The sequence below is a fragment of the Hemibagrus wyckioides genome, linkage group LG20 (genome assembly GCF_019097595.1).
Source record: "Hemibagrus wyckioides isolate EC202008001 linkage group LG20, SWU_Hwy_1.0, whole genome shotgun sequence".
In the NCBI taxonomy this organism is placed as follows: Eukaryota; Metazoa; Chordata; class Actinopteri; order Siluriformes; family Bagridae; genus Hemibagrus; species Hemibagrus wyckioides.
Window position 1 is genome coordinate 4,694,662 of NC_080729.1, and position 26,979 is coordinate 4,721,640.

The window sequence follows — 26,979 nt, forward strand, 5'->3', positions numbered from 1 at the left end:
TGTCGCTCAGGGCCCTGAGTTTTAATTGGGACCCTGAAGGCCTGCTGTCTCTACTACACTACTGCTTCATCTTTTCTTCAGAAAAAGGAGAAAAGATGAGGCAAAACTATATGTTAGAGATCATCTAATAACCAAAAACATAGGACCAAGCATAGGATCATGTAAGACTTCTAGGAAAGCTACAACGACTGTATTGGCAATGGCAATCCTTAAACAAAACATGTGGGTTTTTTTGTTTGTTTGGTTGGTTGGTTGTGGCACAAGAGAAAGAATGCCTTTCTATTATGACGGGAAAAAGTTACGTGGAACGTGGAAGCAGATAAATGAGAGTTTCCTGTATTGTATAAAGCACACGTTGAAAATTCGGCAATTTGTGATATCTTATTTTCCATTTTTACTAATAATCCAAATTAGTGATATATTCCAAAGCTTTATTTCTGTTCATGCAACCCCATTTTCGGCACAAGCTGAATCACACAGGTTGAGTAATGGTGTGTAGTAATTATTAGCAATATTATTAAAGGATCTGCATTGCGTAATCTGTCAAACAACGTACAATATCATGCGCAGTCTACGACGTTAAAATACCGCCAGGATTTTATTGGGATCGTCTTGTACAGCGTGACGAGGTATATTCTTATAATACCGCTGAAATTGCACAGTTTACAAGAGGCTTAAGTCTAATCCTAGTGTGAAAGCTTTTAGAATTGGATCCAAGGCATTACGCGCGAGCTACCGTATAAAGACACCAGCAGCATTCGGCTGAAATGGCTGCCATTTAGCTCCGAGTCATTTTCTGAAGCAGTAAATTCCATGTCAGAACATTGTAAAAATGTAGTAATTATAGTGGTAAAATATAAAGATTAATTACATGGCCAAATATTGACCCAGAAGCTTATTCTGGGTGTGGCTCTTTACTCTTTATTATGTATGTAATATGAGGATGAGGTAGGTTGTTCTATTAATATAAAGAGCCTTTGAGGTGAAGCGTGACAAGGGACAGTGAGATTAAATTCTCTTTAACTGAGGTGTGTGTGAAGAGTAACTCTCTCATTTCCACAATGTGTACTACCACAGAAAGGTAGTAGGATCATGGTTTCATGGAACAGACACCCATGGACACCAATGGACCGCCTCTGGTGATTCTTGTTGATGTTTCATGTTAGCTGGCTGCTTGTTGGAATTTCCACCTGGTACTGTGAGTATTTTATTATACAATGATCATTTTATGAAATATACAGTTTCTTATATAAACCTTTGGCATTTCAAAATGCTGATTCTAAGCCGTCTTTTCGCTGGGTTGAATCCTTGACATGACTTCACTATTCTTGAAATAGAAACAAACTTCTGCTGATGGAGCAATAAGTCAAGATGACTTTCTTCTAAAACGAGAAGTCTGGGATAAAAGCTGATCATGTGGGGGAACAACCTTTTCAGCTCTATCTTCTTTCCTCTGAGTTAGTTTATTTATTTATTTTTCCATTCATTCATTCATTCATTCATTCATTCATTCATTCATTCAATTAGGTCAGGATCGAGATGGAAAACACTAAGTGTGAGATAAGGAATACAGTAGATAACAGACATAATGAATGAAGCATTAATTTGTTTAACAGGCATTGATTTAAGTGCATTGAACCATAAAGCAAATATAAGCTATTCAAATCTTTTCAATACTCTCAGTCTACTTAATTAAGAACATCTGTATATACATACAGTTATCTAATCAGCCAATCATGTGATCCTGTTCCAGTCATGGCAGCAGCAGCAGCAGCACAATGTGACTAACTTTATAGACTGTTGTTTATATCCAAGGAGTTTCTGAAATACTCAAACCAACCTACCTGGTACCGACATGCATGTCATGATAAATGTCTTAGCAATTTTCATTATGATGTTTGATGTTAACGTTATCCGAAGCTCTTGACATGTATCTGCATGATGTTTTGCATTGCGCTTCTGCACCATGATCGACTCTGTAGATAACTGTATGAATGTGCAGGTGTACAGGTGTTCCTAATAAAGTGGACAGTGAGTGTATATCGCTAATGCGACTCTGATTTTTATCTAGCAACATCATCTTTATCATCCACAAATTAGTGTAATTAGTTTGCATACCTTGGGAGAATTCGCAAGATGTTTACCATTTTTTAAAGAAAACAAATTTATTTTATTTCTTAAGCTCATATGAAAGGCATAACGGAATGATACACATGACACTATGAAAATTAGGAAATAATTCCTGTTCAGAAGTTTGCATACTTTTAGTTAATATTGTGTGGTGCCCCTTTAGCATCACTGATGGCATGCAGTCTTTTGTAATAATTGTGCATGAAGTCCTTAATTCTCTCAGGTGGTAGGTATAACTGCCCATTCTTCTTCGCAAAATGCCTCCAGTTCCTGTAAATGTTTTGGTTGTCTTGCACAAACTGCACATTTGAGATCTTCCCAAAGTGGCTCAATGATATTGAGGTCAGGAGCCACTCCAGAACCTTCACCTTTTTTTATGCTGTAGCCATTGGAGGGTCAACTTGAATCATTGTCATGTTGGAACATCCAAGAGCATCCCATGCACAGCTTTCGTGCTGTAGAATGCAAATCGTCTGCCAGTCATAACCTGCTGATAACCTGCTGCATTCATCATGCCATCCATTTTGACTAACGTCCCTGTGCCACTGGAGCTCACACGGCCCCAAAACATAAGAGATCCACCCCCATGCTTTACAGTGGGGATGGTGTACAGTTCACCGTAGGTCTTGTTGACTCCTCTGCAAACATAGCATTTATGGCTGTGAATATAAAGTCTCATTACTCCAAATGACTCTGCTCCAGAAGCTGTGAGGCGTGTCTAGGTGCTTGTCTGGTGTACTGAAAGCAGGCCTTTTTGTGGCCTGGGCACAGTAATGGCTTTCTCCTGGCCTTCTTACCTTCTTATTGTGCTACTTGAAACAAGAACACCACTTTATATATTTTTTTATATTTTATATATATATATATATATATATATAATAAATAATAGAATAAACTAAATAATAAATAATAAACTAAAATAATAATGGAATAAACAAATAAACATTTAAAAATCAAAAAAATATATAATGCGTGCATAAAATGCAGACAATAGCTCGATTGCGCAGTTCAAACATATGACATACTGACACTATTCTGGATTCCGAACCTCTGCACACACAGCTTGCCAGGAAACAAAAAACAGAAGAGAAAGTTTTCTTAGTTTCTGTTTTTCTAGTATGTTTACTTTTATTCTTGTTCGGAACAGACTTGTAGAAGAAGACCATCAGACTGAGAAGTACATCAAGACGGAGCTGTGTGTAACAGGTGAGTTTGGAATGACTAGTAAAGTAAAGTAAAGTAAAATGTTGTCTTCACAGGTCATTTCAGCGGTACTTCGGTGGGAATAATGCAAACACAAATGCAAATGTAGGTGTGTGCGAACTGTAATTTGGGTGTATGGAAATGTTGTGTTTTAGGTGCAAAGTTTAAACATATCCAGGATACAGCGTGGTGACACGTTACTATCAGCCTTCTAAATCTGGATTTGAGGTTATGTGGAGCTATTTTTATGTGGAGCTATCTCCAAAACAATGTGTGGAATGTTCGTGTTAATGAATTCAGTCCCTTTCTCTTACAGTGTCAGAAAATCCATTTCTCTGACGCTGAACGTTTCGATTAATCCGTCAGTACAGAGATTGAAACAGAGTATTTATTTAAGCTGTGAAGGAAAACATATAGGCGTGAATGCTACACGTACGAGAAGAGCCGGATTCAGGTCTAAAACGCAGTGTAAAACCGGATGATACTGATTTGTAAGTGTTGTATTTTAAGGCTAATCTGTATTATGTGGTTAAATATATTATCTCAATAATCTATAATCTGAGCCTCAACTCTGGCTAGAATACAAACTGCCAGTAACACAAACGTTTTCTGGGACATACACAAATATTAACAAAGCCAAGGTTCTGTCATGTTATTGTATTATATATTGAATTATAACATCCAGAAAATATATTGTTGTTTTAGCTGTCTACGTTTTCTTTTTTTTAGCTGAAATTAAATAATGCCAGAAGTCTGAGATTTAATTTACATCCAAGCAATACGAATGGTGAATGAAAATACGACCTTTCTTTTTTATTATTTTGATATATATACTATGTCACTATGCGTTATTTAATTTCAATTCTTTACTTTTTTTTTTTGTTAATAGGCCAATATTTAAGGTTCTGACTGAACAGGAAATGGATTTTATTAAATAGATGGAATAGATATATTACTTTTTATTTCAAATATTCAACATAAAGTAAATACACAAAATGTGAATGTTCTAGAAACATATAGTATCTCGAAACTGCAGACTCATACATATACACTATATTGCCAAAAGTATTCGCCCACCCATCCAAATAATCAGAATCAGGTGTTCCAATCACTTCCATGGCCACAGGTGTATAAAATCAAGCACCTAGGCATGCAGACTGTTTTTACTGCTTTTACGGAGCGGGGTCAGTGGATGCTGAGGCGCATAGTGCGAAGAGGTCGCCAACTTCCTGTAGAGTCGATCGCTACAGACCTCCAAACTTCATGTGGCCTTCAGATTAGCTCAAGAACAGTGCGCAGAGAGCTTCATGGAATGGGTTTCCATGGCCGAGCAGCTGCATCCAAGCCATACATCACCAAGTGCAATGCAAAGCGTCGGATGCAGTGGTGTAAAGCACGCCGCCACTGGACTCTAGAGCAGTGGAGACGCGTTCTCTGGAGTGACGAATCGCGCTTCTCCATCTGGCGATCTGATGGACGAGTCTGGGTTTGGCGGTTGCCAGGAGAACGGTACTTGTCTGACTGCATTGTGCCAAGTGTAAAGTTTGGTGGAGGGGGGGTTATGGTGTGGGGTTGTTTTTCAGGAGCTGGACTTGGCCCCTTAGTTCCAGTGAAAGGAACTCTGAATGCTTCAGCATACCAAGACATTTTGGACAATTCCATGCTCCCAACTTTGTGGGAACAGTTTGGAGCTGGCCCCTTCCTCTTCCAACATGACTGTGCACCAGTGCACAAAGCAAGGTCCATACATGTCATCCAGACATGGATGACAGAGTCTGGTGTGGATGAACTTGGCTGGCCTGCACAGAGTCCTGACCTCAACCCGATAGAACACCTTTGGGATGAATTAGAGCGGAGACTGAGAGCCAGGCCTTCTCGTCCAACATCAGTGTGTGACCTCACAAATGCGCTTCTGGAAGAATGGTCAAAAATTCCCATAAACACACTCCTAAACCTTGTGGACAGCCTTCCCAGAAGAGTTGAAGCTGTTATAGCTGCAAAGGGTGGACCGACGTCATATTGAACCCTATGGATTAGGAATAGGATGTCACTAAAGTTCATATGCGAGTCAAGGCAGGTGAGCGAATACTTTTGGCAATATAGTGTATATAGTACCTTACGCCAATGGCCAGATTTAAGCCAGCACTAATCCATAGACCAGTTATTGGTGGTTAAGTTATTAGCTACTGATGAAAAGGTTGAGATCAAATGACAGCATTGCCTCTGCAAGTTGCCTTTATTTAACTCCTGAGCGAAAGGGTAACCGCTCGGCTGCTTTCTTTGTCATCCTGAGTGACCTGCATGCAGGATTTCACACTTCGTGATTAAAAATAGAACTGCTCTCAATACAAGTGAACTAATACGGTGTTTAAAAGGTATCTTTAATAGAATGTGTGAACAGAAGTGCTGAAGTGTTTATTTGCATTCTCACTTCCCTTCTCTATGCACCCTTTGCAAAGTCCTTCACACACAAGCAACTTATGGCACCTTGCATAATGGTGCTACTTTGCCTGGTCAAGATGGTGGCTTTCATGCTATCTGTTAAAGGTAGTGTTTAATGTTAAGTGTGAGGTCATTGCTAGCAGCAGCGGGTTGTCTACTGATGAGTACTAATAGGTCTAACAGGTTAGCATGTTTTAGCTGTTACCACAGTGAAACAGAATCAAATGTCATTCTTGCTATCAGATAACCCTTTCTTTTAATATTTATTCACAGCAACCCTGCAACCAATGGAGCTCACAGAAGGAACATCACTGAGCCTGGTGAATTTCAGGAACCTGACTAATTCCTCATGGCAAGGCTGTTCTCGCAATAATGTCCTAAAGACAACGGTGTTCCCCATCCTCTATTCTCTTCTTTTCTTGCTAGGAATCATCCTCAATGGCCTAGCAGCTTGGGTGTTTTTCAGCATCCAGAGTCGCTCGCACTTCATTATTTACCTCAAGAACATCGTGGTAGCTGATATCCTCATGACTCTGACTTTCCCCTTTAAGATCCTGGCTGACTCGAACATGGCCTCGGTTAGTCTCCGAATTTTTGTCTGCCGCATTTCTTCCGTGGTTTTCTACCTTACCATGTACATCAGCATCCTTTTCTTCGGCTTTATCAGTATCGACCGCTGTAAAAAGACTCTCTACCCTTTCGCCGGCACCTGTCCTAAAAAGCTGGCCTACAGGAAGCTCCTGTCTGTGGGAATCTGGGTGGCCTTGCTGGCGCTTTCCCTCCCTAACATGATCCTCACCAGCCAGACGCCTAAATCGGACCAATTTAGCTGCAGTAGCCTGAAGACTGAATTAGGCTTAAAGTGGCACGAAGTTGTCAACCACGTCTGCCAGGTAATTTTCTGGGGTAATCTGGTAGCAGTAGTGGTGTGTTATACACTCATCACCAAAGAGCTGTTCAAATCCTTCGCGCGGACTCGCGTTCTGAATACGGCAGCTGGAAGCCAGGAGAGGAAGAAAAGGGTGAGAGCTAACGTCTTCCTGGTTCTCGCAGTGTTCTTCATATGCTTCGTGCCGTTCCATTTCGCCCGAGTTCCTTACACCCTGAGCCAGACGAGGGAGCATCATTTCAACTGCAGACAGAAACTTGTCTTCTTCCAGGTGAAAGAGAGCACACTGTGGCTGTCTTCTCTGAACTCTCTTCTAGACCCCCTGATCTATTTCTTCCTCTGTACCTCCTTCAGAGACTCGCTGTTCAAAATCCTACGCCTCTCGCCTGGGATGTGTGGGGCATTGCAGCTCAGTACGGATACTCCTGCGGACAGCAACCTTGTGGGAAACCGTTCGACACAAACATAGTCATGTGACTCTTACAAATGATCCGGAATGTGAAGTTTTTAACCTCTTTTCTGTATTTTATATAGTATAATACAGTATAATATACTTTCCAGAATGCGCTGTATTTTGCTATGAAATTTTAAAATGTCTTAGGAGGAGGAAAAGTCACTTAGACACTTTAATGCTTTATATTCAAAATAAGAGCTTAACAAAAATGTTCGTAAGTCCAGACATTTTAAAACGATTAATAATCAACAAATTAAAATGTAGAAATCTTAATCAATTAACCAATTGTAACGACCGACTAACTCGCTTGACTTTTGCTTCTACGTCACTAAATATATCTTTAAATATCTTTCAACTGTATGTGTGTGTATTTTTTTTGTTTATTTTATTTCTTAAACATTGTCAGAAAGTATTTTTCTGCATTTTTCTGCAGTTTCACGGGTGTTTCACGACATTAAATGTGATTATAACCAGATAAAAAGGATGCTGTGTTGTTCTTTCATGAATAGAAATGTAATGCTTAGTATTGAGTAAGTTCCTGATACACTTGGGCTAAATTTCAAATCTTCCAGAAACCCAATTGTGTAAATTCTGCTGAACAGGAAATTACAAATAAAAAATTACAAACCTCTGTTTCATATAATAAATATTTCTGATACCACCAGTAAGTCTAAAAACACACACACAAAAATTTCTTTAAATTTAAAAAAAAAAATGTTTTTAATTAATTTCTCAAAAAAAAGCTTTACCTTTAATAATAGTTAATGAGACATTGCATAAAAAATGATACTATGGTGCCAACAATACTGCATCTTCTTGTACAAGAGCTGATCTGTGTTGAAAGAACTCTACCACAGAGCTAAAATTAGGAAGGAAGTTTAATCAGTATTGTGGCCAGCATGCATTCAAGCAGTGAGAAGTCTGAACTATTATTCCATTTCCCCATCAAGATAAAAGAACAGAAGGGACAGAAATTAAAGGCTGGACTCCACTAGATCCCTGAAGGTGTGCTGTGGTATCTGGCACCAAGATGTTAGCAGCAGATCATTTAAGTCCTGTAAGATGCGAGGTGGGGCCTCCATGGATCGGACTTGTTTGTCCAGCACATCCCACACATGCTGGATTGGATTGAGATCTGGGGAATTTGGAGGCCAAGTCAACACCTCAGACTCGTTGTTGTTCTCATCAAACCATTCCTGAACCATTTTTACTTTGTGGCACGGTGCACTATCCTGCTGAGAGAGAGCCATCAGGGAATACTGTTTCCATGCAAGGGTGTACATGATCTGTAACGATGCTTAGGTAGGTGGTACGTGTCCAAGTAACATCCACATGGATGGCAGGACCCAAGGATTCCCAGCAGAACATTGCCCAAAGCATAACACTGTCTCCGCCGGCTCGCCTCTTTTGATAGATACTGACCACTGCAGACCGGGAACACCCCACAAGAGCTGCAGTTTTGGAGATGCCCTGATCCAGTGGTCTAGCCATCACAATTTGGCCCTTCATCAAACTCGCTCAAATCCTTACGCTTGTCCATTTTTCCTGCTTCTAACACATCAACTTTGAGGACAAAATGTTCACCTGCTGCCTAATATATCCCACCCACTAACAGGTGCCATGATGAGGAGGATCATCTTATTCACTCTTATTCACTTCACCTCTCACTTCTCAGAATGTTATGCCTGATCAGTTTATATACATTGTGAATTTTTTTATATAGTTGTTCATATTTAAGTCTTTTTAAGTCTATCCATAATACATCTTATTTAGCAAGGCCCTTAATGGCATAGATATATTAAATAAAACATAAGACCACACTTCCTGTTTTCATTTCTTCTTATCATTCATAATAACCTCATTTTCACAGAGCAAGTAGCAGGAAGCAGGCCATGTTTTTTTTCTGGATGTTTAAAAGCCAGTATTACTCTTTAGAAATGACACGAGAAGCAATCTGGGTGCTTAAAAACAGCAGCCTGAGGAAATGTGTTGTCTGTTAGTGACCACTACTGGTGAAAGAGGAAGTCAGGCAAGTTGTCTTTGCTTTTGATCAGCAATTATTATGAAGAAAGGCATTATAGGAAATGATAGATCTTAGAAAGGTTCGATTATTTTCTTTCTCACTTTCTTTCTTTCTTTCTTTCTTTCTTTCTTTCCTTCCTTTTTTTTATTTCCAGAGCATGGCTATATGGTTTTTAATGCACCAGAATAAGTTCAGCAGCATTTACTTCTCAGTATTAATGCCACCAACAGAGAAGTTGTCATGCAAGTGGGTGTGTTTCATCACTTAGTCAGCCTGTTAACCAGACTTGCTTCACAGGGGAGGATACAGATGAACAAGTGGCACACACAACATCAGAACAGTTTAACACTCTCACTTCTTAAGAGGTATGTGAAATATTTTCCTACATCTAGGATCAGAATAAGTTTATCCGAAAACTGAAAAAAATAAGTTTATTATTATTATTATTATTATTATTATTATTATTATTATTATTATTATTATTATTTTATTAGTGAATATCAACATTTTAAACTTTTTTCTAATTTTTTTGGTTTCTTTTTATTGTTTTTTTTTTTATTATTATTATCAAAACTTCACTGCTAACCATCGAAAAAGACTCGCAGAAATATATATCCTGTTTGTTCCCTATAAGAACGCGTCACTTTATTTAGACATGATTTAAGTTGAAGGAAATTAAAAAAAAATAAAAATAAAAATAAAAACTCAGTAAACATTGCTTGTTTATCTCAAATAGTTAGCTATAATCTATTGGAAACAAATCTACACTAAATCGTTTATAAGTCCTCCAGCAATGCGCAATATGCAGCGACTTCCTTCTAAGTTCTATCACAGCAAGGTGGTTACAGTGGGCAGCATCCTTACCTCACATCTCCAGGATCGCAGGTTTGATCCTGAGTTTCTGTGATTTGTTGTTTCTTAAAATCCTCTGAGTAGGTGGACTGACTAAGATAAATGACCTCTTAGTGTGTATTGTGAGCTGTTATAGAAAAGCATCCTATACAGGGTGTGTCCCCGCTTCACACCTAGTATTATTATAGGTGAGAAATGTATCTTTAATATGGTATGAAATCTGTTTTAATTGGCACAGCCTAAAACTGTCATCTTTCTGATAATTAGGTGCTTAGTGGTTAAGGTATTAGACTACTGATCGGAAGGTTGTGGTTTTGAATTGCAGCTCCACCAGGCTGTCTGTAAGCAAGGCCTTTAACCTTCAATTGCTCAGTTGTATAAAATGTAAATCGCTCTGGATATGGGCGTCTGCCAAATGCGGTAAATGTAAATCAGCGAATCGACTCAAATGCTGTTTTCGAACCGCCATGCTGTATATAAGCCTGGACTAGAAATGGTTATGCTGAAGATTTTATGTGCACTTCTTTTATCCATATCATTAACAAATGATTTCACCAAATTCGAAAATGTTATCAGCGGCGAAACTGGCGATGTTAACAAGCATTGCTCGGTTTAATTGCATGCATGGGTTTCTTCACTTTCAGTGTCTTAACATGCACAGATATGAATTTGTGGTCTCTTTGCCAGATTTCACTAAATCTTGACAGTCTCATGTAACACTGTACCATGATGCGTGCTTGAACCGTCTCACAGGTTGCACATGTACTTTTTACACAATTTTCTGAACAAAAAGTCTGCAAACTTTCTCGCATCAGTGGTGGGATTCTTAACCAGTGAAGATTTTTTTTTATTTAGGAAGCCACGCTGGCAGATTTGTTCAAGGCTTATAACCCAAGTGAGAGAGATAAAATCTTTAAGTCTGCTGTATCTGCAAATTCAGGATCCTTATCTTGCAAATGACTTTACAAATAGGACACAAGTCTTGCCTTGAGGCATGTTCAGTGAAGCACACACACAGACACACACACACACACACAGACACTCACACCCATCCAGCATTCCTTAAAAAGAGATTTTTCCAAAGCGGGGAATCCTCACATGTTTTATTTCTTAGTTTTGTTCATAGTCATTGAAAGATTTTTCATTATATTGAACGAATTGAAAAAGAAAACAGTCATTATGTTAAAAAGTGAGTATGCAAGGCAAGTATATTCATCCAAAATTTGTTTTTTAGGTTTAATCATGGCTTCAAACAAAACCATACGCCCTACAGATTGTGGAATTGATGAAAAAGCATGGGCACTGGCGCTTCCTGGCCTCTATTTCGCAATTTTTCCCCCTGCTCTTCTGCTGAACCTTATAGTAGCTTGGGTATGTTTACGTCTCAAAACCAACTCTACCTTCATGGTGTACCTGAAGCACTTGGTGGCAGCCGACCTCCTCATGACCTTGACCTTCCCCATCCGAGGTGCCAGCGAGCTCCCGGGAGCTTCCGATCAGCTGAAAATGTTCGCCTGCCGGTTCTCAAGCGTCTTCTTCTACCTAGCCATGAACATGAGCGTGATTGTGATGGGACTCATCAGCCTTGACCGCTACTTGAAGATTGTGAGATCCGGGGGAATTCTTCTGTGTCAGAACCTGCTCTTTAGTAACCTCCTCGCCTTCTTTTTCTGGACTGCGTTGATCTGCTCGAATACGTTACCGATTATTATCACATCAAACCAAGACCCTACGAATAAGCCCGGAGAGATCTGCATCGCCATGAAAACTGATCTAGGACTTTCTTTTCACAAGGCAGTCGTCATGTTCGCCGAAGTGATTTTCTGGGCCGTGTTCATTGTGAACGTGTTCTGTTACACCTTCATTGCTAAGACGGTTTTAGAATCATACCAGAGATCTCGCGGCGACAACGACAAGCGGAAACGTAAAGCAAAGTTCCGTGTTTTTCTCATTCTTCTCGTATTTATGATCTGTTATCTACCCTACCACGCCATCCGCATACCTTATACTAGCCTACAGGTTAAAAGTAATAACACATGTTATAAGCATTCACTTAAAATTGGGAAGGACTTTGCCCTCTGGCTCTCATCTCTAAACGTGTGTCTGGACCCCTTGATCTACTTCTTCCTCTGCAGGGATTTCAGAGAGAAGTTTATGGAGATATGTGACCTTAAAAGATTTTTTCCAACTGTCGGCAAAAACGGTGAGGGATGTCAGTCCACAGATACTTCATTCTAAGCTTAATGTAAAAGTCGTACAGCTCCGAAAAAAAACTGTTAGCATGTGCCTTTTTGTAAATAGCTGGCATAGCACGATAAGTGTGTGACACATTCTTGCAGAACACTGAACGCTGACGGTGTTGAAACCACATCAGGAAGCTCAAATTGTGCCTAGTTTCACATCAGAGACCAAAGTATATCTTTTTACACATCCATGTTTGTTGTCATATAAAGATTTCATCAAAGCGTTTTTTTGTGATGAATTGTTTATCCTTTTTTGTTTTTTACTTTTTTGTACATTTTTTGTATAATTTTAAAAAGAATTTTGAAATTTATTGCACAAATGTCTTAAAGGTCTAAGAGCTGATCATCTGCAGTATCTGTGGAAAACTGACCCTGTGACAAAACCAGATTTGTTTTGCTAACGTACGGGCTAAAATGCAATTAATAAGCATGTGGTTATCTTTTGTTTAGACAAATTACTAGCTACTGAGCTTTTTATTCATGGAATGTGTCCAATAAAGTTTTATTCTAATAAGATTTTATTATTTTAATTTTTAATGTCATATTTAATGTTTATTTTTATTATTATTATTTATTTTATTTATTCATTTTTTTATTTTTATTTTTGAATTTTTTTATTCTGTTGGTGTGAGCTGATCAGCTCTCCTTTTTTCCTCTTCTTTTTTTCTTTAAGCCATTTCTCTTTCTTCCTGCCGTCTGTAGTAAAGTAGCAACCAATAGGGCTTAGATAAATAAAGTAACTGGCACTTGTATTTAAGTCTTGCACAGCACACGTTGTCTGGCGTTGGACTTTCAGTGACGTTTCCATGAGATCAAAGTTCATGCACTCTCTCCACCGTTGCTTAGAGCTTTTTCTTCAGTCACAGGAGCACAGAGGTCTGTCGGTTAGTATAGAGAGACATGAATCTAGAGAGACATAAAACGATGCTAAACAAGGTTCTGGTCCATAAATCTTGGAAGCAAAGGACAGAAAAACAAACTAGTGTTTGTTTTTCTGTCCTTTGCTTCCAAGATTTATGGACCAGAACCTTCTTAAACATTGTCATCATGATCAACTGTCTCATATCTTGTTTACCGTGTTTCAACATACCCACTTTACCACACTGGATTTCTAAACATCAACGTCAGCTAAAGTTAGGTCTCACTACAAACAGTGCATAAGCCTCTGTTTGCCATTACCTTTAGGTTAAGACTTGTTATTTTTTTGTAGCTTGCAGTCATAAAAATAGAACATTTACATGAACACCCCACAGCTATTGCTCAGATATCAATCCATCTCTATGTGTATTGTGCAACCTTTCAGTAGATAATACAATTTGAATGGTGGCCATTTGCCTTTTTTCCAAAAGACACCTCAGGCTAGTGGCCTGCCATTTCACTTACCACATTTTCACCCACAAAACTTGGATGCAAATGAGTGAATAAATGTTAGCATGTCAACACTGAGACAGGTCTATTCACCCAGGCACTCACATGGCAGAATTTTAGTGACAGGAACTTGCTAAAAAGCCACCTTTGGTAAAAGAGGTGTTTATCTACAAGTGGGAAACTGCAGGCCTCGTGGATTTTCCAGTTCTATTATAAAATTGTACTTCCAGTCCATTCAGTCCGCTTTTATTGATGGTTTGTAAGGTATAGTGCTGTTTACCTAAGAGGAATGAAATGCTACACTATATGGAAAGTATGTGGTCACTAACATACCCGTGCAAGCTCCAGACATAACCACGGGCACTAGAATGGGTCAAACTGAATAGTTCATTGATTCTAAACCTGGATCATTGGCACAGTGGTCAGTTCGGAGGTTAGAATCCTTTGCACCTTAGTCAACTTTAAGGGCCATTATTATCGAATGGGATGTCCAACAAGATGGAATAGTTCACATACACAAAGTTCACATACTTTTGTCCTTATAATGTATGTTAAACGCTTGCATTTAAACTGCAAAGATGCAGTTCATTCATTTCATCCATTCATCCATCTATCCTCTATAACGCTTATCCTACTGAGTCACTGGGAACCTGAAGCCTATCCCAAGACACCCAGGGCACAATCACACACCCTCATACACCCGTTAGACCCATTCACAAACCACAAAAAAGTCCGAGATGTCATTCTGCCCATGACGTATGTCTTCGGACCAGGGGAGGAAACCCAGAGTACCCTGAGGAAAACCCAGTGGCTCAGGTTGAAGTCCACAGAGATGGAAATGGAAGCCCTGATCCTGGAGTTGTGAGGCATGGTATTTTCCCTACTATTCATTTGCACATTTTTTAATAGTCTTAGTTTTATTTAATTAACTTCATTATCTATTGCTTTTATGCTACATTCATATCATTACAATACTGTAATTCACCTATAAAATACAAACTCTGCTTTAATAGTAATAATATTATTTATTAACAGAATTTCTAGGCTTAAAGAAAACTGGCAACAGGAAATAGTTGCAAGTTTACGTTGCTAATGTGTGGGTCAATTTGTGGTATTAATATAATTTGATAAGGTATTACATCACAGAGAAGAATGCTGAAATATTTTCACTTCTATCTTGTCATGTAGGCTATAATTAAGACTGGGATTACTGAAAGGTGGAAGCCAAAAGCCTCACAGGAAATGTGTGGTAATGATATAATTTGATAAGGTGTTACATCAGAGGAAAGAAGACTTTCAGTTCTATCTTATCATGTCTATCTTGGCTATGATAAGACTGGGATTACCGAAAGGTGAAACCAGAAGGATCACAGGAAGTGCATGCAGAAAATGTGCTAAATTGTTTTAGTTAAAAATATTAAGAAGAAGAAGAAGAAGAAGAAGAAGAAGAAGAAGAAGAAGAAGAAGAAGAAGAAGAAGGGTGTGGTTAAGGAAAAAGGAATAGGAACATAGATACAACTGCAAGAAGAAGCTGTGGTATGCTGTCTGCTGGTGACCACTGCTGGTGGAAGCAAGAAGATCCATCCGGCAAGTAGATAGTATATATAAACTATGGTTATTCAAAATAATCTTGCCCTGTTAAAATTGCATGGCATATTTTGTAAAATAAATAAATAAATTTTAAATAAATAAATAAATAAATAAATAAATAAATAATAAAATAAAATAAAATAAAATAAAATAAAATAAAATAAAATAAAATAAAATAAAATAAAATAAATAAATACATACATACATTCACACATAAATAAATAAATAAATAAATAAATAAATAAATAAATAAATAAATAAATAAATATATATTTTTAATTAAAAAGTAAAAATAAATTTTTATGGCTGGATTCTGAATAAACCAATCACATTCAATCTCATGGCCAAAAGTAATTATCATACAGCTCTCGTCAGTGAAATTATTCTTATTAACCCCTATTAAAGGTCATCTTGTTTCATCTGGCCAGTTAAGCTGTGGTGTACAAGCCATGGCCTGTTGAAAACTCGTTCAACACTTGTTGAAAGGTATTGATCAGGAGAAGGGTATTAAAAAACTCCAAATCATTAGATGTCCCATGGAAGACCATAAAGGGCATTTTGCAGTCTTGGGTAAAAACTATTGATTCATATTAATCCTTACATATGTGTAGGCTTTATGTAGAAATATTATTTCTATAGAAAGATGCTCTAATCTTGGGCTCCATTGGCTGACCCTGCGTTCTGACCCCAACCCTCCAAGGATGGGATATGCAAAGAAAGAATTTCACTGTGCAGTAATGTATATGTGACAAAATAATGACAAGTTATCTTAACTTTATAATAAACACCAATTAAATGGTGGGGAAAAAAAACATTTAATTTACTGCTTTTGCACATATTTTTAATTCATTCATCACGGATATCACTCATTGATATCATCATTGATATCAATTATCCTTTAAGATAAAGTGTTATTTTGCAAGATTATTTTCCAGGGTGTTAGAGTCTTTGAGCATATTTGATATTGGTCACCCCTACAGGTTAATCAATACACTACACAATCTAACTAACGTGTACTTAAGGTCAATTCACGCATGAATACATAAGGCTCATGTCAAGGTTAGTTCTTCATTCGTTTGTAATCAGTGTGTGCTTTAACTCAATATTAGGCCACATTTAAGTAAGTATTTATTTAATTCAGCTATTAACATGATGACACATGTACTGTTATTGTCAAATGAGCTCCTGGAGAAATACTAGCTTAACTATTCAATTCATCCATCCATTTTCTATACCTGTTTTATTCCTAATTAGGGTCACTGGGATCTGCTGGAGCCTATCCAGCAAAAGGCATGGTACACCCTGGACAGGTCTCCAGTCCATTACAGGGCCACACATATACACAGACAACCCATGCAAGCATGGGGAGAACATACAAACTCCACACCCCTCCACCCCTGCCGGTTCAAACCCGGGATTCAAACCAGGACCTTCTTGCTGTGAGGCAACAGTGCTAACCACTAAGCCACTGTGCTGCCCCAACTCAGTTCAATTCAATTCAATTTTATTTGTATAGCGCTTTTAACAATGGACATTGTCTCAAAGCAGCTTTACAGAACATAAGAAACATAGTGCAAAAGTTCTAGATGTTCGACAAAATCGTCCCTAGTGAGCAAGCCTGAGGCGACTGTGGCGAGGAAAAACTCCCTTAGATGGTATGAGGAAGAAACCTTGAGAGGAACCAGACTCAAAAGGGAACCTCATCCTCATTTGGGTGACTATAAGTGTGATTATTCTCAACACAGAAGAGTGTGATTATGAACAATGTCCTTTATAGTTGTCAGTTGTGTGATGCAGATACAGCGTATGTAGAATGTTAGTGTGTGTATTAATTAGGAGGTGGTTGTTGTCCTCAAAGTTGGCATAGTGAGAGTGAACAGTATTGTAAAGTCATTTTACATCATCACCCCAGGGCACATCTGTATTCTTGTCAGCGTCTCAAACAGGAACCTCAGTAAGATGTACAGACTCTTACAATGACTGTAGACCTATTCTCGCTTCAGCGAGAGACAAACAGACCTGGCTAACAGAGAGGTTGTGTTTATTCCGTTTTCTCCCTAGAGTTAAAGTATGTATTAAACAGAAGCTTATCTTGTTTCTTCTATAGCCTTCTTGCTGTAGCTGTAAAATCTGTTGATTCTGTCTTCGACATTGGTTCGTGTGAAAATGTTGAACATGTATTTTTAAAAAAAATAAAACACTGCATAGACAAAAAAGACTGCACCCAGAAACAACAGCATGCTGCCAGGGTGCTATTAATATTAATAATGATAATAATGAATATCGATAACTAATAATGCATCGCTGTTATTCCATACAATGTCTAAAAAGTTCTGTTTTCTTGTAGGAAACAAAGCATAATCCCTGTTACCCTGTCTGAATTTGATTAATTTCCTCATAGAAGCATGTCTTCATGTCCTGGAGTGATTTATTTCTCTTACAGCCAGCTCTAATTGTTTTTTTTGGGGGTTTTTTTGTATTATTATTATTATTATTATTATTATTAAATAATACCCTGTAGTGCTTTTTATCAGATTGCTGTATAATATCCATGACCCAAGTTAATTCCATTAAATCCATTGCTCCTTATTTTCAGTTTACGTCCCAAAGACTGTGAGAAGGTGGCGGAAAAATGACAGCAACAGATTTATCTGGTAAGTCCTGGCACTGGAGACTCCTTCCATAATAAATAGCTAAATAAAAAACGGTTACAGAAGTCTTCGGCACACAATTTTGCGTTTTTATTTGCGAAGTAACTGGAAATGTTTCATTTGTTATTTGTGCCTTGTATGGATTTGCAGCAGAAACAATCGCCAGAGTTGCCGTTCTACAAAATGAATCAATATCCGATGTCCAGACGGATTCAAAAATTCATTAGCACTGTGATAAAGTAAAACATCCTTTGCTTCAGTAAAAAGGGGAAAAGTGAAACTTAGAGCATTGGTAAAAAATACATTTCTGTGTATTCTTAAAAATAGAAATTGTCCATGTCATATCATTTTTATCAGAATGAGCACATACATATATAATATCTGCCTCACACACACACACACACAGACACACACACACACTGGTTAAGCAAAGGGAAGGAACGTAGGTTGTGTGCGAAAACACTGTAGCTGACCACAAACAGCTGTGTGTCTTATAGATATCAGCGTGCACTTGCACAACGGCTCACAGTGCATGTACCCGAAACACATTTTCACACTTTCCAGACAGTTAAAAATCCCTTCTCAGATACACAGATATGTATATACACCCTTGTTTCCAAGACATAGCAAGAGTGTGCAGTTCCTGAAAAGACGTCACGGGCTAGTGTTCCGCAGCATCACTTATCACCTCTCAGTCTATTGATGCTTATGCAAATGAGAAAATAAAGTCGGGCACGAAGCAGGACCAGGGGCCACACTGAGACAAAGGACAGGAAATGGAATGGGATGGGGATAGTCACCCTGGCACTGGCATGGCAGACCTATTGTAATGAGAAAGGAAGTCTTTAAGAGGCCACCAGTAAAGAGAACAAGTGGGTGTGTGTGTGTGTGTGTCTTTCTCTTGCTATCTGTGTGTGTGTGTGTGATGTTTGCATGTGTATATCTCAGCATATGTGGGCTACAAGCACAGACGAATAGGCAAAGTGTGAATGGGAGGTCTCAGGCATTTACTGGTTTGCATATAGCAGTTTCAGCTGGAAAAACAAAAGAATCAGAAGAATTTATTCACTTCTCCTAAAGCAGCCGGTAAGTCCCTGATCCCTGTAATTAGATCACACTACACTGAAAGCTACTTTTAATTATTTCCTTGAATTGTATTTTATTGTTTTCAGTATTTATAATTGTAGCTCTATGCACAAAATTTTTTTTAGTACAAATGCAATTTTGTTAACCTGCATGAATAGCACTTATATATATATATATATATATATGATGTATATTAGATAGAAGTAATCATTTAAAATAGATGCTTAAGCTGCTTCTCAATCTAAAAGGAATATATTATTATTATTATTATTATTATTATTATTATTGCTAAAAGCTCATATATCAATCGTTCAAAACGTCCTGTTGCTCAATTTTTAATACTTTTATGCATTTGCTTTCTCACCTTTATTGAGTGTTTTTTATAAAATTCCTGCTAATCTGAAGTAAGGGAAGTTGTAGAGAGCAGCAACAAGCGGTCATGTAAAATAAAAGCAAAGCAGTCTTGGTCAAAATTCAGGTCGAATTATCAGGTGACTTGACAGTTGTACTGCGTCTGAAATGATTTTTTAATAGAAAGCTTTAAAAACTGTTGAATTTTGTGACACAGTCGTCCGTTCGAGGTGGATAACGAATAGTAGTGGTTGTATTTGGGATTTCTCATCTTAATCAACCAGTCATGTGGCGTTAATGGTGGAAATTATGTCCTAGTGCAATAAGGGAAAATTATATTTTACCTCATACAGCCATATCAAAACCAGTACTGTACTTCCTGTACGTATAGTTCTGTTTCTAGTAAACGTGAAGCTTGGATCTTTTTCTGGGTGATTCCTATGGGCACAGACTCACTCAAACTGGACAGCTGAAAATGAGAAGTCGAGTTTGGGTCGATAACCCCAGGTTCTTGTTTTTGGCTAATGTGTTCTTCTGTGGTTCTAGCTTATCCGCCTTAAGGTTGTGCATCTGAGGTGCTTTTCTGCTCTCCACTGTTGTACAGATTGATTATTTGAGTTGTTATTATTATTATTATTATTATTATTATTATTATTACTTCCAGGCAGCTTAAACCGGTGAAAAGAAACCCACCTTGTCAAACGAGAGAAATGACCAGATTTCTCTCGTTTGACAAGGTGGGTTTCTTTTCACCGTTCTGTGTGAAAATCCCAGAAGATTAGCAGTTTCTGAAACACTCAAACCAACCCAACTGGCATAACAATTGTGCCATGGTTAAACTGTCAGAGATCACACTTTTTCCCCCATTCTGATCTTTGACATGAACTCTCGGCCTCCAATGTCCAGAATGTTCTGCTTCGACATGAATAATGTACAGGTGCTCTTTATAACATACTCAGCGAACAAGTATAAAAGGAAGATGTGCTAGTGATGACGCTGTGAGCAGCCATTTGGATCTGAGCTCAACATCAAGGTTCCCGAGTAGGAATTCCGGGTTGAGGGACATGTTTTCTTTCGTTCTTCATAGCTGGAGCTGAAGTACAACCTTTACTCAACTCTAGCGTATCTGACATGCTTTGCAGGACAACGGTTTGAAGGATAAGCCTAGCAAGAGCTCATCGGCTCGCTTCATGCTAATTGATGACATTTATAATCATGTTTTTTGTTTAAGATTCTGTCTCTTCTGCCCAGAATCAGAACCAACTTTATTGCCAAATTGTGGGTTTATGTACATGTACAAGGAATTGACCTTGGTGTATTGGTGCATAGTAATGTAAAGCAAGGGAGTATAAATATAAAGAAACTGTAAAGAAGAAGAAAGATTTGTTTATTTAGTAGGCAGATATGAAGTGGTTAAGTCTCATGTGTAAATCTATAAGATCTGATCAGCTAATATAGATAAGCTACTATGTCATTAGAACCACCTTATAAAGAAGTATTAATCAACATTTACTTGATCATTTAAATGGTCAGTCGTGTCGCTTCCTGGTTAGCGTGTAAATGCATCAGGTTTATGTTGTGTTTAAATGTCAGGTGCAAACCATAAAGAAAATGCATTATCGTATCGTTGGCTTTGCTTCACTTCATTTGATGTCGTTAGCTCGATGAGGTTTTGCTGTGTGGTTAGGAGCTGCAGCTGGTGACCCAATTTAGTTTCCAGTATGGAATCTGACATGCATGCATTTTCTTCTGCGCATGCACCTTAACAGCTCTGTTGCAATAAGATGCAGGTTGGAAATTCTGTCTAGTTTCCATGATCCTTAGCATGTTTGTTATTTAAAACTCTATACACCCCAGGCATGTGGGTTAGCATTTACTGAGAGCAGGCGTGACAATAAGTGTGCTCATATAGGAGAGTCAGTATTATAGTGGCCCATTTCTATTGTAAAATTTCCATTTCCCAGGTTAAAAAAAAAAAATCCAGTGGTTTAGGGGGAAAAGGGCTACCATTGCTATACCTTGTGATGGGTGATAAAGCATGGAAGAAATAAAATAATTTTGTAATTATTAGCCCTACTATTAAGGCCTACGTGACATTGTCATGGGTGTTAAAGTATGGAAGAATTTAAAAAAATAAAATAATAATAAAAAATACTATTCAATTAAACAAAGAATTATTAAATAATAATAATTAAAATAGTAATTATTTATTTATAATGGATCACAAAAAAAACATATTTATTGTTGTTATATATTATTATAATAATACATAAACAAACAGAAAATAAGTAAATAAATAAATAAACAGTTCATAAAAGACATTAAAAACTGCTGTATATAATAATTAATTATTAAATCATTTTCTAGTAATGACCATCAACTGAGCAACAACAAGACACAAATTCATTGCATATTTTTCTTCTTGTATTTTCCAGGCAAAGCTGGGCCGTGAGGATGAATGTGAGTCAGCAGAACACCTCCATGCCATGCAAGCTGGACACCAGGATCACCTCGGTCCTCTTCCCCTGCTTGTACTCAGTTCTCTTCCTGGCTGCCATCATCCTCAACTGCTTGGCTGCCTGGATCTTCTTCCAGATCCACAGCAGCTCCACTTTTGTGGTCTACTTAAAGAACGTGGTGGTGGCCGACCTGCTCATGACGCTGACTATTCCTCTGAAGGTACTAACGGACGCGGGCATCGGCTCAGCCACACTGAGAGCCATCTACTGCCGCTACACGGGTGTGCTCTTCTACACCACCATGTACATCAGCATCCTGCTGCTGGGTCTCATCAGCCTGGACCGCTACCTGAAAATTGTGAAGCCTTTCGGAAAGTGCGCCCTGCAGCGGGTCGGTGTGGGTAAGGCGGTGTGTGCAGGGATCTGGGTCGTCATGGTGGTTTTCGCACTGCCTAATGTGATCCTGAGTAACCAGGTGCCTCCTGTGGGTCGTAGTGGGAAGCTGAAATGCAGCAGTATGAAGAGTGCGTTGGGCCTACGCTGGCACGAGGGCTTTAACTACTTTTGCCAGGTGGTGTTCTGGGGAACGCTGGGTTTAATGGCCATTTGCTACACCTTCATCAGCAGGAAAGTATACGAGTCGTACCGTGCATCACGGAGTAGCTCCGGCATCGCCAGCAAACGCACCAAGTCCAAGGTACGACGCAGTACATGTTACTCTGACTGACAAGTATGGGACAGAAAGTAAAAATCTCATGCAGACTTCCGATAAGACTGACCACGGAACCTAAACAGTTGCTGATGAAAACAGTAAAATGGGTGAATGATGTCATGTGAAAAGTTTGGAAACAATACCAAAGCTAGGCAAGGAAATGATAGAAAATGAGGTTTTCATGCATCCGTACTGATCTGAAACTGAAACTTACCACAAATACTTAGGGGTTTTTGGAAAAAAAAAAAAAAAAAAAAAATAGCATAACACTGAGATGTGTCAAAACTAAACCTTATGCAGTGTTTGCAAATTTACTGCAAACCTCCTGAATTCTTGAATCTGATTGGTCAGAAGGTCAAATCAACTATATTCGCTCTAATATGTTTTCGTTATACAGCTTACTGAGCTTGAACAATCCAAATAATTGTATTAAGTAATATAGCTATGCGATATATCAATACATCCCAATATAAATGCATATAAAAATGTTTTCTTTACCAGAAAATAGTAGAAATATTGATGTTGTGACTCCTGGGGGTCCAGGGACAGGATCCAGTGCTCTCATTGCCGTGGCCTGGGTTCGGTTCCTGGGCAGGACGCTAACCCAGCCACAGAAGAGTTAACTCTCAGTGCTGGTCCCAAGCCCAGACTAAATGGGAGGGTTGCGTCAGGAAGGGCATCTGGTGTAAAACCTGTGCCAAATTGAAACATGCAGCCCAAATGATCCGCTATAACAGAAAAATTGTTTATGGATTTTGACTAACATTAAATCAACTGACAAAAATTATGATACATCATTCTTTAACAAATAAAAATGGTAAGCTTTGGCAAATTGGTGTGGTGTAAAAGGAGTAAAACACTTCAGCAGGTTATGTTAAATGAAAAATGATTGACTTCAGAATGGAAAATGTTCTGCTTGACAAACCTCACAATTTTTTTATTATTTACTTGAGTAATTAAACCTTTTACAGGCTCCTTGGGGGTAGTTTGCATCCAGTGGAAACCTGACACCAATCTTTACAGTGTTATAATAAATCTTATGCTTCAAGAAAATCCAAGAAAGCAATAAATAATTGTCTTTTTAGGCACAGAAATGACCTTACTCAAATGTAATGCCTGCCCTTCAGTTGCCGGTTTGCTCACACAGTCTTTCATCCTGAGGTGATTTTCAGGCCAAGAAAGACCTACTTTCACACACTTGCATTACAACTGGCCAACTGCATTTACATGCCTCTCTTGTCGTGAATTTTTTTTGCCCCAGGAACGGTATCTTGTGCAGAAAAACAAGCAGGGAATAAAATGGTTTGTGTACAATGCTATCAGACACGCCATGTCATGTTGATGAAGTCTCATATCTTTTCTTCTCAGGTGTTTGTCGTGGTGGGCGTGTTCTTCGTATGCTTCGCTCCCTTCCACTTGGCCCGAGTTCCCTACACCCTGACTCAAACACGAGGCACATCGAGTCATTGCTGGTCTCAGAAGCAGCTCTACTTGGCAAAGGAGATCACACTCTGGCTGTCAGCCACCAACATTTGCCTGGACCCTCTCATCTACGTCTTCCTGTGCCGGGTCTTCCGCAGGAAATTAACCGCCACTCTCTGCCGCAAGCCTTTACCCAGTGGAGTGCTCGAGTCCCCTACAGAGACCTCGACCAAGCAGGAAATGTCTCACATGGGTCATTATAACAAGGCCAACGACTTCTGCTCGCCTTAACATGGAGGTCTGGTCACAAGACGACGGTTCGGATTAAAATGATGGATTGAATCACGTGATGCCTGGAGAGTAATTCAGAGTAATTTCCTTTTTACTGTATATAACTGAAGCGTGATGAAATGGTTTGTTTGCCACCAAGCGCTGGATTTATTGAATCATTTATCCACCACTTGTACTCAGTTTTGATGTAGGACTCAAGAATACACTTTCAAATGGTGTTTTAATGGTTTTACGGTACTTCATCTGAATATCTGTGGTGGCCTGGGAAAACCCATCGGCTGTCCCATCTGCTTTTCTCTGATATATAAAAGTATCAATATACAGTAGATTACATTATAATCCTAAATCCTAATTTTAGGACCGCTATATCTTTATTTGCTATATACACAAAGGAGAACAGGAATGTTATTCACTAAAAGTCTTTCATTTTCGGAAACATCTAAAGGGTTTTCCTAAGCCTCCACACACAAGTTCATGTTTATTTTGTTGTACATATATTTTACTCTGGCAGGAAGCTCAACCCTAGAAGGATGGAAAAATGTAGACAATATAAGTTGTATAAGCTATTCATTTATTATTCGTCACTGATCTCACATACTGGCTAATGACTAAATTTGATTAATTTGGTGGAAAGTTTCTTTGCTTGAAAATGTGGAATTTTATAGTTAATAGACTGACGCCCTAGTAAATAACCTCTCACTGGCACCATGCAAAAGAAAAGGAATTTTAAGACTCTACATTCACAATGGTATCAAAGGATCCTGTAAAGGAAAAATCAAAGGAATCGCACACTTAGGCAATAATATAATCCATTTTCACCGTGTGGACTATTGATTCACTCAACGTTCACTTAGCTTTGATTACATAGCAAGAAAAGGAGCGGAGCTGCCAGACAGTGACCCTGAATGAAACCCCAGTGTCATATCTCAAGATGGCTGATGACACTCTAGTAAACAAGACATCTTAAAACTGTCTTTTAGACTAGTTCATGATGTGTGATTAATTTTCGCAAAATCGCCGTGAAATTTCCTGTTCCAAAAACAAAATTTCATTTCAGACGATTTGAGACACTTCTACTGTAGTGTACCTGCATAGTGTGGAGAACATCATTTGAGATGCAGCTTCAGCTTCCCAAAACAAAACGTGCTAAACATTTATGGTAGATAATAGACTAGGCATCAGGTAACTATAGATCAGTTTTTGGCAAATAAGCAGAAAAAAAAAAGAAAGTGAAGCTAAATCTGCTGTGAAAAGTTTAAAAATCCACCTAAGCAGCAATTCCTTGGAAGAATTTTTGAACATCATCAGTTTTTGAGCAGTTAAACCCACGCTGGGATTTTTTTATAATGTGAACTCAGCGATTTTTTACTGCAAGTCCAGTTCTTCATGGCATTGATCTCACTTGCTGCTTTAAAGACTTTAACAGATGAATTAAATGCAGTGAGTAAAATGTGAACAGTCATGTAGCCATTTCTGGACCAAACTTATAATAATTGTAATAATAAAAAAGACAGATTTATTTTAGATTTTTTTTAAACATGTTTGGTTCTTCTGTATATACTTTTTGTTTTTTGTTTTTTACTTTTTAATGTTTTGCCTTCACCTGATTTCTCTTGAATTTCTTTTGAAATTAGAATAGCACTTTATTTTATAGTAACTCCTAGTAATACACTCTGTTGCCAAAAGTTTTGGGACACCTGCATTTACTTGCACATGAATGTAATATGGAGTTGCCCCACCCTTTACAGCTATAACAGCTTCAACTCTTCTGCGAAGCACTTCCACAAGGTTTAGGAGTGTGTTTATGGGAATTTTTGACCCCATTCCTCTCTAGAAGTGCATTGATGAGGTCAGGCACTGATGCTGGAGGTGAAGGCCTGGTCCGCAGTCTCAAGTTCAGGCCAGTCAAGTTCCTCCACATCAAACTCGCTCATCCATGTCTTTATGGACCTTGCTTTGTGCACTGGTGTGCAGTCATTTTGGAACAGGAAGGGGTCATCCCCAAACTGTTCCCACAAAATTAGCAGCATGGAAATGTCCAAAATGTCTTGGTATGAAGCTGAAGCATTAAGAGTTCCTTTCACTGGAACTAAGGGGCCGAGCCCAACCCCTGAAAAACAACACCTGAATTCAATGATTTGGAGGGGTGTCCCAAAACGTTTGGCGATATAGTGTACGTGATGATTTGAAGTCTTGTATATACCTTACATGTTGAATAAAGTGGGTAAATAAGTTTGTTTATGGCTGTATTTGCAAAAAAACAACAACTACTTTTTAACCAGACTATGATACTTCACTCTACTTGAGTATTCATGAAATTGAACACTTCTAAATTTCAAAGAACAAATCTACTGAAATTAATTTCTTCTCTCGTCCACCTAATGACTGGAGGCTATACATCAGTGGAATAAAATTTCCATACAAATACAAAAATATCATACAAATACATTTTCAGTTCAAAAAAGCAATTTTTAATTTAATTTAATTTAACTTTATTTGTTTAAATAAATCAGTAAATAAATAAATCCTGCATGCTTACCTATTAATATAGGATATTGTATATTTAATACATTGTTAAATAAAAGGCCACAGAAAGTTGACACGCCTTGTATTAAGAAAACCTTTTACAAAAATATGCAGCATTGCTTAAGACCATGTGTTTTGCAAGAACCTGCAATTTTTTTTCATTAGTACACATATTTTGAATCAGCTTTTGAAGCATTTGATAATGAATGCAAATTTTCTTTCCCCGAACATCATGTTTCTGTGAAGGTTTTTTTTTTTTCTGATGACCTTTTCTTTTAATCTGCAAA

General features: G+C 38.2%; 3 protein-coding genes across 4 annotated transcripts; all 3 read left to right on the forward strand.

Moving 5' to 3' along the window:
- Positions 1 to 1,438: 1,438 nt before the first annotated feature.
- Positions 1,439 to 7,696, forward strand: p2ry12 (purinergic receptor P2Y12). Of its 2 annotated transcripts, XM_058418641.1 has the most exons (3): positions 1,439 to 1,457; positions 3,278 to 3,336; positions 6,049 to 7,695. In XM_058418641.1, exon 3 carries the CDS (start codon positions 6,063 to 6,065, stop codon positions 7,131 to 7,133), a length of 1,071 nt encoding a protein of 356 aa, XP_058274624.1. In that variant the 5' UTR covers positions 1,439 to 1,457; positions 3,278 to 3,336; positions 6,049 to 6,062; the 3' UTR covers positions 7,134 to 7,695. The 2 variants fall into 2 exon arrangements, with proteins under 2 accessions (XP_058274624.1, XP_058274623.1); XM_058418640.1 differs by lacking the exon at positions 1,439 to 1,457 and having other exon boundaries at positions 3,158 to 3,336; positions 6,049 to 7,696.
- A 1,649-nt stretch (positions 7,697 to 9,345) lies between these two features.
- Positions 9,346 to 12,748, forward strand: LOC131370564 (P2Y purinoceptor 13-like). Its single transcript, XM_058417912.1, has 2 exons — positions 9,346 to 9,506; positions 11,228 to 12,748. The coding sequence occupies exon 2, from the start codon at positions 11,236 to 11,238 to the stop codon at positions 12,229 to 12,231; it is 996 nt and encodes a 331-aa protein (XP_058273895.1). The 5' UTR covers positions 9,346 to 9,506; positions 11,228 to 11,235; the 3' UTR covers positions 12,232 to 12,748.
- A 5,797-nt stretch (positions 12,749 to 18,545) lies between these two features.
- On the forward strand, positions 18,546 to 26,541 carry LOC131370621 (P2Y purinoceptor 13-like). Its single transcript, XM_058418001.1, has 3 exons — positions 18,546 to 18,931; positions 21,718 to 22,438; positions 23,822 to 26,541. Exons 2-3 carry the CDS (start codon positions 21,737 to 21,739, stop codon positions 24,164 to 24,166), a joined length of 1,047 nt encoding a protein of 348 aa, XP_058273984.1. The 5' UTR covers positions 18,546 to 18,931; positions 21,718 to 21,736; the 3' UTR covers positions 24,167 to 26,541.
- Positions 26,542 to 26,979: the final 438 nt, after the last annotated feature.

Bases quoted from the DNA above. Each gene is read 5' to 3' on its own strand.
- LOC131370621 (XM_058418001.1), top strand. From the start codon at position 21,737: ATGAATGTGAGTCAGCAGAACACCTCCATGCCATGCAAGCTGGACACC. The intron at 22,439-23,821 runs GTACGACGCAGT...TTTTCTTCTCAG, and splicing joins GCAAACGCACCAAGTCCAAG to GTGTTTGTCGTGGTGGGCGT.
- p2ry12 (XM_058418640.1), top strand. From the start codon at position 3,249: ATGTTTACTTTTATTCTTGTTCGGAACAGACTTGTAGAAGAAGACCAT. The intron at 3,337-6,048 runs GTGAGTTTGGAA...ATTTATTCACAG, and splicing joins GACGGAGCTGTGTGTAACAG to CAACCCTGCAACCAATGGAG.
- LOC131370564 (XM_058417912.1), top strand. From the start codon at position 11,236: ATGGCTTCAAACAAAACCATACGCCCTACAGATTGTGGAATTGATGAA.